Raw genomic sequence first — 13,674 nt, forward strand, 5'->3', positions numbered from 1 at the left:
CGTGTATGCTGATGACATTGCCTTCTTTGCAGCAGACATTGACATTAATTACTTATATAAAAAACTGCAGAGGTATATAAATTTGCTGGAGGGGTGGCTAGAGACAATATGCATGCAACTAAATGTAAACAAAAGTGCAATGTTGATAATTTCTGTTAACAGCTCATTTCTCAATTAATATTAATTTTAAAGAAGAGATTTTTTTTACCAGTTGAGTCACTTAAATATTGCGGAATGATTTGTAATGGTAAATAAACTGGACTGCTCATATAGAGAGCACGTAAGGCACAAAGTGCCTTAGGCATGATTTGCAGATTGACCAGCAGAAGCAATGGTTTACGCAGGGACACTCTGGCTAAAATTTACAAAATGTATATGCGTCCCAAACTAGAATTTGGATGTGTGTTGTTCTCAGGTGGCCCTGCTTATAAACTTAAACCTTTATCGTTTTGAAGCGTTAAGCCCTGCGACTATGCCTAGGGCTCCCTAAGTTTGTTTTTGTTGCGAACAATCTTTGTATCAGGAGGCGCGCTTACCAACTTTGCCTTGTCGATTACGTATCCTGAGGGTTCAGGCTTATTTAAAATTTTATAGCTATTTGTTAAGACGATCAGAATATGTATTCATCAATGAACCAGATTCATTTTTCTTGTTCATCGGCCGCGTTTTCATACACCACTATTTAGTTTTGTTCAGAACGAACTCGACAGAATTATATAATAAGATGAGATTCTCCCCTATAAGTCTAAATTTCAATCATACAGTTTCCTAAATAGCCACTTGCGAGATTACCTTGCACAGTTAGAAACAAATAATGTAATAGCCACTGATGCTTCAGTTATAGACGAAACGGCAGGAGTAAGTATTTGCTCTGTACATTTGACTGGTCGTTTTCAGTAACACTACCAGACTTCACACTAATTTTTGAAGCTGAACGTTTGGCAATTGTTCTAGCACTACAAAAACTAATTTTGAACACCGACACTGGCATAATAATTCCAGACTCCCTGTCGGTATGTATGTCACTGACAGGTTCTTATTAATGAGATGCCTTAAGGAGATTCCTTACGTTAACTCCTCCACAGCTTAAGCTCTTAAAATTATGACGGGTACCTAGAAATTGCGGGTTAGAATTGAATGAAATGGCGGACTGGGGATCTCGAGTGACTATAAATGGCGCAATACTTTCTGTCTTTCCGGTTCTGGCCAGTATAACGGCGATAAGATATCGAAAACTTTCACTCAGGGCTGATGCCATAGAATCAGTAACACCATGCACTGAATTTAGACATTTGAAATATTGATTGAAAACCGACTGGTATTATACTAAACATCTCGAGGTGGTTCTAACAAGCTTACGATGTCGTGTGCCCTTTTTAAATCTATTTTCAGACAGGGCTGGTCTGGGAATATCTCCCCTATGCAGCTTTTGTACAGGGAATCAATAGAGCATTATTTTTATCATGTCGCTGTCATAGGTTATTAGGAAAACGTCTCCTTGTCACCCCATTCGATAACATTGGGTTGCTCTTCACCATTGAGAAAATACTCTCCATTGGTGGTTCGGTTCTCGGCTACAGGCACAGGAACGCCGTTGATGCCGTTTGCAGTTACGTTCATTAAACAAAGCAAATGCTCCTCTATATTCTTATATGTATAGGTGTTAATATAGTATTATTAAGCAAATTCCAAACATCAATTTCAAATGTGTTCGAAATAACTGCAATTTAAATTCAAGATTTATATATTTTGTCTGGTTGAAATGGCAAAAAGTAATTATTGCACTTGTTCAGTATTTAAATGTGCTTTATCCTCTTTCTGTTAGGATTACGTATCATTTGAAAGGCCTCAAATATCATACCCTCTATTCTTGGTCAATCCCCCTGAGTGGGCTAGCGCCATAGTGGTGGCATCATCATCATCATCTTCACGTTGCAAGTGAACGTCCACTGAGGCTCCCGCCGCTAATTAGTGGCCGTTATCTTGAACGACAGTGTACGCCATGGAGATCGAAAATATGGAACCGCAGCGATGTTCAGATGAAGACGACCTGCCTACGGCTGCCAAACAGGCGAAGATGATCCAGGACAACGAGGGCCACCAGATATCAACTGAGCCTAAAAAACACCACCGTAAGCACTTGAACGAGGTCCAACTTTTCATGGGGAGTTCAGGTGAAAATACCACGGGGGCCAATACGGGATACCCTTCTCACGCGAAGCCACAAAGAGAGCCAGAGTCTTCTGATGCTCCACCAGGGCAGCCAACTCTGAACAACACGTCTACTCCTGAAGACTCTGTATGCTCGCAGGAGAAGTACGCCGCCGAGAACTTTCAACTTGCCGGCTATTGTGACAACACCTTCTACGTCCCGGAAAAGGCGCCAGGGATGAGCGAATTATGGCACACCTAAACAACTGGCAGCGCGGACTCTCGCCGTTACTGAGGAAGTAGAATTTGCCATCCGCTTCTCCAACCCATCGGGTTCTGGTCGCATCATGCAATCCAATAAACTGCAAGAGTTTGTTACCAGCAGACATGCAGGCCGAGTTCTCTTTGTCTGTCACTTTCTCAAGTCTTAATTTTTCTACGCATCGTCCTTTGATTGCGTCATCATCGTACCTAGAAATATGTTTCCATACTCGTGACGTTAGCGCTTATTCATCTTGCACACGCTGATTGAAATCGCTCATAGAGAGAGCTAGTTTTTGTGATAAGCTGAAAAAAAATTGCTCTGGAATAATGTTAATCCTGGTTGAACATATGTTCATGGAGGAATTATCGAAACAGATATATTTGACGAACTGATAACAATCTAAGCAGAGCGTAGCCAATGTCTGCTCTCCCACTTCTCATCAAAACAAAGTTAGTTTTCTGTTGGGGTAGACAGCACCGGTACTTTCATGGCAACAGCAATTTTACGGATAATATAGGTGCATTTTCTTCTGAAATCCGAACACATTACAGACAGAGAATATTTCTTAATTTGCCGCATGTTATAGGTACGAGGGAAGGTACGTGAGGTCAGTCGGCGGTCATGGCTCAAGCTGAGAAGAATTGTCCCACCCGCCATCTATCGCGCGAAAGCCCCATGGAGGGTCCCGAACGGGGGAGAGCAGAGGCTTTGGCTATGGGGATCAGCAGGTGGGACGTCTCTTTGTACACTTTTTGTTCTCACCGCTCAACTTACGGTGAAGCAATAGACAGTGCGAAGACCGTGCTCGCGGGAGCGGCCACGTTCTCTAACGCCAGTGTTTTGTTGATTTACGCTAGGTTGGATGGTAAAGGACTCAGCTGCTAGCCTTACTTCGCATAACATTTCATTTTTTGTCTAAAGAGGCACTGTATAGAGGGAACGCTATCGCATCTGTTCATTTGCAACATTTGAGTTTGAATAATTCGTCTTGGCTTGCCGATTTATTGTTCCTCAGGATGCCGAATACACGCAAAATTGGCGTCAAATGTATTTTCTCGGATATATACCTGTTTTTCTCTACATGCACGCACAAAAAACCATTTAGGTCCTTCTACTATATTGCCGCGCGTATGTGCCAGGGGCGAGAACAAGGAAGCAGCGCGAACTCTTTCGTTCCGGACAAGGACAAAGAAGACGTGGTTGTCTTGTTACACAATGTAATAGAGCCTCTAAATAGTCAGTTACACGAATACTTGACTGATAATTCTATAAACAACATTATTGCAACTGATGCATCTGTAATAAACGAAAAGGCTGGAGTAGGCATATTCTGTAGTTTTCTCAACTGGTATTTTTCAGTTCGATTACCAGACTATACTCCTATATTCATGGCTGAATTATTTGCTGTAGTTCTAGCACTTCGCAAATTTTCTGCAAGCGAATGAGAAGCAGTCAAATGTACTGATTCTCTCGTGGTATGTAATGCACTTTCTGCAGCAAAAAATCAACATTATTAAGTATGATTAGTAGCTTACTACCAGCAAACTTGAGAAAATTTCCACTCGGTATGGGTACCTGGCCACTGTAGGATTTATCTAAATGAGATGGCAGACTTGTTAGTCAAAGAATTTTTAAGCGGACCACTCTTTCCTATTTTTTTATGATTTTGCTCATGTAACAGTATTCAGACATAGAATGCCTGTTTTCACAAGTAAATACGCAAATTATCATTAAATAAATTCAGAGACGTCGTACATCTAAGATTTAGGTGAGATAAACCGTGGTGCGTATCTAGGCAGTTAGAAATTACAATCACGAGATTACGCTGCCGAATTCACCTCCTGAATTATTACTTACATAGAGCTGCACCCACAGCATCTTCATTAAGTTTATTTTGTAAGAAAATAGAAAGAAGAGATCATTTTTTATTATGTTTCCCGATTTTTATATATAAAAAAAGATACTTTATCGACCCAACTGAAAAGCTAGATTTAGAAATAAATATGGCAGTATTTTGATCTTTTGAAGGAATTACGTTAGGTTTTAGCCACAGGGAGGTTTGCTTTGCTGTGTGCGCGTACAGAATGGGAAGAAAAGGATTGCCTTGTTGGTATATTGATACTAATATTTTTTTTGTCTCCTGACCGCTAGCTCGTGTAGGATTTTGATGAAACATTTATGATTTGTTTTGTGTTTTAATGAAACTCCATTGGACACTTTAAAATACATAATCAACTAACCCAAAGGTTCTGCCGCCCGGAATTCGGCCGATCTTCCTGCTGTGAGCGAGTGCCACTAAATGCAAGAGAAACATCATTATCATCATCATCTTTGTCAGTTCTCCGCTTAATCGTCGATCCCGCGTCGTCACACTGGTGGAGGTGTGGAGTAAGCTTCATGCTTTCACTCCTTCGCGGAGTCGACCATCGAGCCTGGAATAAACCCTGCGCGTGGAAACACCGGTACACCGTTTCAGTCGTCGTCTACTAGGCCTGGTACCTGAGCTTAATCTCCTACCGGAAGGTTCCAGCAATCGTTCTCAATGACCATGACCACCGCAGCTCCATCGCACCACTTGACATTGCAGAATCCTGTGATTCTCGGCTGCTTCCATGGTGAAGCCTATGAAGATACGCAAAACTGGCTGGACCAGTTCGAACGATCTGCCAAGTACAACCAGTAGGCCGCCCCAAAAGAGAAGCTTTCGAGTGCCGACTTCTGTCTAAAGGACAACGTCCAGACGTGGTACATAAACCGAGAACGAAGATTGGCTATGTGGGAAGATTTCCGCACGCATCTGCTCAACACATTCACTAGTGTTGCCAGAAAGGAGAATGCGCAATGTCTCCTCGAAGCTTGCATACAAAAAGCAAACGAGATCATTGCTGTGTTCACTGAGGACATGACCTGTCTTTTCCACCTGGCAGATCTCGATATGCCAGAAGACAGGAAGTTACGGCATCTTATGGGAGGAGTGGAGGAGTGACAGTTTGCTGGGCTGGTGAGAAATCCACCGACAACAATGGTCGACTCTACAAAAGAGGTGACTGCTATTGTAAGAGCCCTACAGCAACAATACCGCCAGCATGAAAACATTGTTAAATCCGTCGGCGAACACCTCCGTTATGGCTACGGCATGCCTCTGCAAAAACGACAAGCCTATACGTGAAGTGATCCGACAGATTACGCGAGAGGAGCTTTGTCAGGTGGGTTTCATTTCACCACTAGAACTGAAACCGGCGTTGTCTTTTGTTGCTGATTTTGTCCGAGAAGATGTGCGTCAAGCTCTTTTTTCATTGGGCTATGGAGACGTGCAACGGCACCATACTTATGCTGATGCTGTCCGATGTCCCGTCGTCGCTCCTCTGACGACGACGTCTCCAGTGACTCGTAAACCACCTACCCTTCATACGCAGCCAATTCCATCACCGCCCACCTCATCGCCTCCACCTGTACCCGAACAGCGCACCGTGGTTCAAGGGAGAACTCCTGCGTCAAAAAACTGATTTGTGGTGCACCGCTAACCACTGATTGGTGTGCTTTACAATGTGACGAAGCAGGGCACGTCTACCGAATCTGCCGCAATCTCGACGCCCAACATTCAAAATTTCCTCCTCAGCTGGATTACGCTATGTACGACAGTCGGCGAACATACAACGATGACACTTCGTATGACGATCGGTGTGCATACAACGAAGCTCTTCCGAATCGTTCACCGCAAGACCCAACCACACGTCGTTCACGGTCTCCATTTCCGGCGCTTTGTAGTTTACCGAATCGTTGCAGTTTTGCCGACGTCACTAGGAGCCGGTTCCCTGGCCCACGACGGGGAAACTAAACGCAGTGACCTTCGGGGGGTGGGGTTGCCAATCATCGAAATTACCCACAGCTCCCGTTACAGACGAACGACCAAGCGCAGACGCCGAAGTCGATGATTACAACGACGATCGTGACGACCGTGACGACCGCAGCGTCTGTACTGTTTGACTAGACAATTGTCCACTTTAATAGCAGATAAAGCAGAAGGAAACGGCAGCCGCGTCATTTTCAATATTGGTCTTAAACTAAGAAAAGAAAGAAAAGCCAGGAGCACATTGTAGTGATTATGAAAATTTGCTCATATTCTTTATTAACATCGCCCACCGACAAAACATGCCAAAAGTGGTTTTCTTCAGCAACCATTGCTCCGAACATGCAGACCATTTTGCCCTTGCTCCAGGTACAAGTCGCTTATGCCGGACCAGTCGTGACAGCACCCCCCCTCCCCCCCCCCAAAAAAAACAACACGATAGGCTTTCAATTAGGCTGTTTCTTAAGTGGGATATATACAGTGTAGTGTCGGCGTACAAGAACTAAATATATGCGTAGCTTTGCATATTTACTGCTATTCTGACATGTGTTGCGCTTTCATTTGGTTCGTTTTTTTGTATACATTTATTTAGTCATTTCTCATTGGTGAGTACCACACGTTCGACATCAGTGATATATATGAAATGTTTCAAGCTATTTTTGAAAGTACGAAGTTTCGATTGGTTCTGTTGCTCTGTATAGTGACACTCATATACGATGTCCTGCTTAGTGTTGATTTACATAGTACTTTTTCGTTTTCTGGACAAAATGAGCTAGGTATTGTGAAAGGTATGGTATGCACTATTCACATTGATATTCAAAGCTAGCAAAACGCACTTAAAATTATTTTGAAGGCACGCCATGCCTGTAGTTGAATGACCTGCTTTTGGAATAACCTACCACGTAACCTGAAATGATTATTTAAATTTCGTCTATCTCGACGTCGTTCTGTCACGCTTCTAACACGTGTCTATAGAACGATGTGTTGCTGTCGGCCAATACTGTGCCCAAGCGTCTGTGTGAGCACTAAAACTTTGCGAAGTTGCTGCAAACTGCACAGTGGCGCTGCTCACAATGTGTCTGCATTGTTATTCATTTCTGAAATCAATAAAGCGTGATTGAAGTACGTGACTTTCGAACGAAGTGTGTGCAAATGGGGTTGTTGCATCTGGTGCTGGAATCACGTTTCGGATTGACCCCTACATCAGGAACTGCGAGTCTGTAGCTTCACACCTATAACGATCACAACTGAAGACGTCACAACAGCTATGACGCACATCATGAAGATGAAAATAGGTGAAAATATGGGGAATTGTATTGCACTACAATTATTCGCTGTTGGTGTATAACCGTAGGAAATAGAGAATAAAATATTGATTTTAACAACAACTTTGGCGGCATATGATGCTGGCGAAACAGAAGCAATACACGTAAAAAAACATTTCAAAGAAAAATGCCGTGTTACATTGGGCTGGTTCATTTCTTTAAAGCTTTGGGAAAAGAACACAACTGTAAATAAGTTTTGCACGAATACGAAGACTCAAAACAACAACAGCTTCGTAGGGCCTTCTTTTTTCATTTGATTTTTCAGCGATGGATTACCTTACTGTACAGTAGGAATAGTGACTGTGTTGATACCCCCACTCTCGCATATTTTTTGAACGAGACCGAATATTGCGCACCTCGACACTTTGGAAGCATTGCCGCTATTTTGTGGCCAAACGCTGCAAACGTTGTGCTTAGGATGAAATTCTTTGTTGAGTACATTGGTACATGAGTCGCTCCGGTGTGACCAAGAATGAAAAAGGTATGTTCATTGTATTGTGTACGAACATAATTATCAGCACTCGTACTGCATGAGCGGCCCAACTGCGCCGCGATGAAGCATGTCGCTGCCGATTGTGCGTTACTCTGTGGCTCATACACGGCATTTAGCGAATAACTCTTCGCTGTAAACAAAGCGGCCTAAGCAAGGAGTAACTCGAGGACACGATTGGAAGTGTGCAGTCCTGCGCTGTTCTCCCAGCATGCTCGGTGCACGACAAAAAATACTCTTTCCGGCGAACCACGGGATGAAGCGATCATACATTGCTCTCGTTTGAGTCGAAGGACTCGTCCCGTCTGAATTCGTGGCGGAGGATGTCTTTCTCGTCTTCATCTTCCTTGAATTCGGCTGGAATATTGTCCTGCAAAAAGGCGAAAGAAAGCGAGAGGTCCTTAAACTTTCCGTGCGGGTCGTACAAATCACGGATCTCGTGAGCTCCGGCCACTATATGACTCATCGCAAATCGCCCCTCCTCTTCTTTCTCCTACATTCACGCGAACAAAGCGGTACTTGTCTCTGTATCAAATTAAAGTGTACAAAATGCATTAAATTCAAGTTACAGCGCTAGATGATTCCTTTTTAAAGGAAAGTGTAAATATAGCTAATAAATTTTCATAAAACTGACGCAGTGTGCTCCAGACAATATATAATCAAATCATTCCAACAGACAATTAGGTCTAGCTGTCTGCTGTAATCACTCGGTTGTGTCTAATTCAAATGAAATGCGCCACTCATAGATATTTGTTTCATTAGTTCTGACATTTTTTAAAATTTCGCGTGGTTTCGAGATATTGTTTCGAAGACTCCTGTGTACTGTTATTTTTAAACAAAAAGTACAGTATATCCCCGTACAAACAAGGACAGCTCGGCTTATTATTATTTGTCAGCATCGTGAAGCTCAGCTTATTAATATTTGTCAGCAATCATATGGTGGCCCCAGGACCCCGATACCATTAGAGGAGACGCCCTAATTGGGGGCTCTGGATATTTCGACTACTTGGGCTTGTTTAACGCACGTCTAAAATTAGGCACACTGGTATTTTTCCATTTATTTCCATCAAAATGAGGCAGCCGTGGAGCCCTTGTAGAGTCTCTTCTTTTTAGGGCTCTAGTCTTCTTCCAGTCACATCGCTTGACTTACAAACTCGCTTAGCAGCTCGTCCTTCTATCACGTTAGTAAGCGTAAGAGTTGTGCATGTCTTAACAAAATTGACTTCCTTTTTTTATTTAACAAGGTTGCCCATATATTAGCGCAGTTACTAGATGAACGTTACAAAGTATTTGTTTGCATTGATTCCTGCGTATGACCCAGATTGTTGATGACTGATATGTGGGTTTTAACGCCCCAAAACTGGGACATGATTATTACAGATGTCGTACTGGAGGGCTCCGGAAATTTCGACCTTCCTGGGTTTTTTAACGTGCGCCGAAATCTGAACAAACGAGCCTACAACGTTTTGCTTTTATCGGAAATGCAGCCGCCGCAGCCCGGATTCAATCCTGCGACCTGTTTGTTAGCAGTCGAGTACCTTAGCCACTAGACCACCGCAGTGGGGTTACCCAGAATTTTACCAACTGCATGCATCATGTCTTTTTTGGTTTTCTCGTTTATTTCAGCAAGCGTGGCACATTTATTAGTGAGCGAGCTTCTTGTCAAGGTATGTTTTCGAGAGAAAACAAAAACATTTCCAGCATGGTGAAATGCTTCGTGCGCCACTTCTGTGGAGCAACCATAAGATGTGGCACTTACCTCCGCTTTTGGTAGCAGTCTTAATTTCCTCCATAACCGCAACGCAACTTTGCTTGTGAGTGAAAAGTTCTCGGCACACGTCCTCTTCTCTCCTTCAGTAGAATCAAGGTGGCAGAAAATTATTATAATGACATTTATTGAATGATATGTGGGGTTTAATGTCCCAAAACCACCATATGATTGTGAGAGACACCATAGTGGAGGGCTCAGGAAATTTCGACCACCTGGGGTTCTTTAACGTGCACCCAAATCTGAGCACACGGGCCTACAACATTTCCGCCTCCATCGGAAATGCAGCCGCCGCAGCCGGGAATCGAACCCGCGACCTGCGGGTCAGCAGCCGAGTACCTTAGCCACTACACTACCGCGGCGGGGCTATAATGACATTTATCTTAAGAGCAATTACAGAACTCCAGTTTGTGGCGTCAGTTCTAGCACTGAATTGGTACAAATCACAGAGATAACTTGAGGAACATGAATTAATTAAATAAAAACATGTTTGAAAGTAGCCGCATTAGTGAACGCTGAAAATGTCGGGGATGTTCATAGGAGAAAACAAATGAGTTCGCCAACAGTTATTACCAAGGCCGCAGGTCCTGAGCTTGCGTTCTCATTCGGGTGCTAAATAATTACTTTTACTCCGATTAACAGGTATCCTAAATTGCACGCTCTTGAATATCATAGAATGAATATATATATATATATGAAATAAGGGAAAGAAGTGTATACCTAAGGGCTCGTTTTTCGTGTTTTTAACACAATAATAATGAGATATAACAGACAGTAATGCCAAGGAATGTACAGGGGAAGTTATTAACATTAATGGAATGTAAATAAGAAGAAAGAAAAGTGGATGAAAAAATTACCAACTGTAAGCAGGAATCGAACCTACGACCTTCGAATTACGCGTTCGATGCTCTAACCACTGAGCTATTACAGCGGCACTCCCTCCATCCACTTTTTTGGGTTTATCTGTGAATTTTTTAGAAGTAGGAGCGACAGTCAGCGCCATCTATAAGCCAAACAACGAGTGTGAAAACACTCTTATGCGCATGTTTGGCGTCACGTAGCACGTGAACTTTATTATGAGCGGGCAGCTGATTAATTGTCCCTCTTATACAACCTAAACACACCAAGTCTGCCAGTACGAGACCCTCGTTCAATGAAATAAGGGAAAGAAGTGTATACCTAAGGGCTCGTTTTTCGTGTTTTTAACACAATAATAATGAGATATAACAGACAGTAATGCCAAGGAATGTACAGGGGAAGTTATTAACATTAATGGAATGTAAATAAGAAGAAAGAAAAGTGGATGAAAAAATTACCAACTGTAAGCAGGAATCGAACCTACGACCTTCGAATTACGCGTTCGATGCTCTAACCACTGAGCTATTACAGCGGCACTCCCTCCATCCACTTTTTTGGGTTTATCTGTGAATTTTTTAGAAGTAGGAGCGACAGTCAGCGCCATCTATAAGCCAAACAACGAGTGTGAAAACACTCTTATGCGCATGTTTGGCGTCACGTAGCACGTGAACTTTATTATGAGCGGGCAGCTGATTAATTGTCCCTCTTATACAACCTAAACACACCAAGTCTGCCAGTACGAGACCCTCGTTCAATAAAATAAGGGAAAGAAGTGTATACCTAAGGGCTCGTTTTTCGTGTTTTTAACACAATAATAATGAGATATAACAGACAGTAATGCCAAGGAATGTACAGGGGAAGTTATTAACATTAATGGAATGTAAATAAGAAGAAAGAAAAGTGGATGAAAAAATTACCAACTGTAAGCAGGAATCGAACCTACGACCTTCGAATTATATGAAGGTGGGTAAGATTGTTCCGGTCCCTAAAAAGGGCCCTCCATCCCAGCCTAGCAGCTATCGTCCCATCTCGCTCACTAGCATTTGCTCTAAACTAATGGAACATGTGATCTACTCTAACACCATCAAGTTCTTAAACCGCCACAACTTCTTTCATCATAGTCAACATGGGTTTCGCTCAGGATTATCCTGCGACACACAACTTGCTTCATTCTACAATGACATCAGTTCTAGCGTTGACCTAAATATACCCACCGATGCCCTCTTTTTAGACTTTGAAAAAGCATTTGACAAAGTTCCGCATCAACGGCTACTCCTCAAGCTTTCTTGCTTAAACATTAATACATCGACGTTCAACTGGATTCGTAGTTTTCTGACTAATCGGCAACAATTTGTGTACGCTAACAACCATTCATCTAACCATCTTCTCGTAATCTCTGGTGTCCCACAGGGCACAGTACTCGGACCCCTACTTTTCTTAATTTATATAAATGACCTCCCAGCAAACATTTCATCAAATATTCGCCTGTTTGCAGATGATTGCGTCGTGTACCGTCCAATAAAAAAACCCTACCGATATTGCTATACCTCAAAACGACCTTAACCTTATTGAATCCTGCTGTAGCGACTGGCTAATGTCTTTAAACGTAAATAAGACATCGCTAATATCATTTCACCGTAGGCAACATTATCAGCAAGCGACTTACACCATTTCGGGCTCTACAATCTTAACAGCAGCATCCTATAAATATCTCGGCGTAACATTCTCAAGCAACCTCACCTGGTCCACTCACGTTAACAACATAGCATCCTCCGCTAATCGTGCGCTGGGTTCACTTCGTAGGAATTTAAAACTTGCTCCCTCATCAGGGAAGTTGTTGGCTTACACCCCATTTGTTTGCCCTAAATTGGAGTACGCATGCTCGGTTTGGGACCCTCATCAATCTAATTTATCTAACTTTCTCGAATCTGTACAAAATCGCGCAGCCCGGTTCATCTACTCCGTGTACTCTTATCATTCCAGCGTTTCCGAGCTTAAAACTCGTGGCCACCTCAACAACCTTGAATCACGTGGTCATATATCTCGGCTCTGTCTTTTTCACAAATTTTATCACGCTCCTTTCAACGTTCCAGCCATCTTGCCTGCTCATCGACTATCCAGCCGTACAAACCATCCCCAAGCCGTTTATCCACCGCCAGCCCAAACTACTGCCCACCTTCGCTCTTTTTTTGTTGCAACCGCCCGGGACTGGAACAGCTTGCCTGCCTTCGCCATGCACCACTCCGACCCACATGTATTCAAGACCGTGATTGAATCATTAATATGTTGCTAATTATGCCCATCCCTCATGTAATACCCCGACTGGGGCCTTTGAGGTATACTAAATAAATAAATAAATAAATAAAAATGAATGCAAAACAATGCTACACCCATAACGTGAACTAAGTGTCTCGAGCGGGAAGCGTGTGTCTCTGACACATCTGAACATCGATCGCTTTCACTCAGCCGATCTGCTCTGATGATGTCGACCGTACACAGTCGTCGGTGCTCCCGCTGCCACGTTCGCACGGTTGAGCGCTGCCTGTTCTAAATTGCCGCTTTTCGGTGGCTATGGGTGTACAATCGGCAACTTTCTCCTGTAGGTTCCAAGTGTCTCGAGCGGACATGCGCATGTTCTTCCTTCCTTTCGCGCATGATTTTTCACCTGTCTTTATATCAAGGAATCTTGTCGCTCACTTTAGAAATCAATGAAGGGGGCTCCAATACATGTCTGATAATGAACAGTGTGCTTTCAACTACAGGCCCTTTTCACGAACAAGCATTCTGTCTAATCTCGTGGAACATGTGTTGTACTCGCATATATCTGAATGTTAAGGATTCAAATATTTTTTTCAGTAGGTCAACATAGGTACGTTATAGTACGTTATAGGCGTACGTTATAGGCGTACGTTATTTTGTGAACCAGTTACTTCTATTCACTTCATTTGAACGCTGTTTTCGATACAC

At 42.9% G+C, this 13,674-nt stretch overlaps 1 protein-coding gene and 2 non-coding genes across 3 annotated transcripts in view; all 3 read right to left on the minus strand.

The window, feature by feature from the left end:
• Positions 1 to 6,510: 6,510 nt before the first annotated feature.
• Positions 6,511 to 13,674, minus strand: part of LOC119161912 (sodium-coupled monocarboxylate transporter 2) — an 81,105-nt gene continuing 73,941 nt past the window's right edge. Inside the window, exons 14-15 of the mRNA XM_037414413.2 lie at positions 9,841 to 9,932; positions 6,511 to 8,451 (exon numbers count right to left, since the gene is read on the minus strand). Of these exons, the coding sequence (XP_037270310.2) occupies positions 8,347 to 8,451; positions 9,841 to 9,932 (197 nt within the window). The 3' untranslated portion in view covers positions 6,511 to 8,346. The remainder of the gene's footprint in view (positions 8,452 to 9,840; positions 9,933 to 13,674) is intronic.
• TRNAT-CGU (transfer RNA threonine (anticodon CGU)) lies at positions 10,708 to 10,780 on the minus strand. The gene has a single exon. It is a non-coding gene; the product is annotated as a tRNA-Thr (tRNA).
• On the minus strand, positions 11,167 to 11,239 carry TRNAT-CGU (transfer RNA threonine (anticodon CGU)). The gene has a single exon. It is a non-coding gene; the product is annotated as a tRNA-Thr (tRNA).

Source organism: Rhipicephalus microplus, chromosome X, assembly GCF_043290135.1.
Source record: "Rhipicephalus microplus isolate Deutch F79 chromosome X, USDA_Rmic, whole genome shotgun sequence".
Taxonomy (NCBI): Eukaryota; Metazoa; Arthropoda; class Arachnida; order Ixodida; family Ixodidae; genus Rhipicephalus; species Rhipicephalus microplus.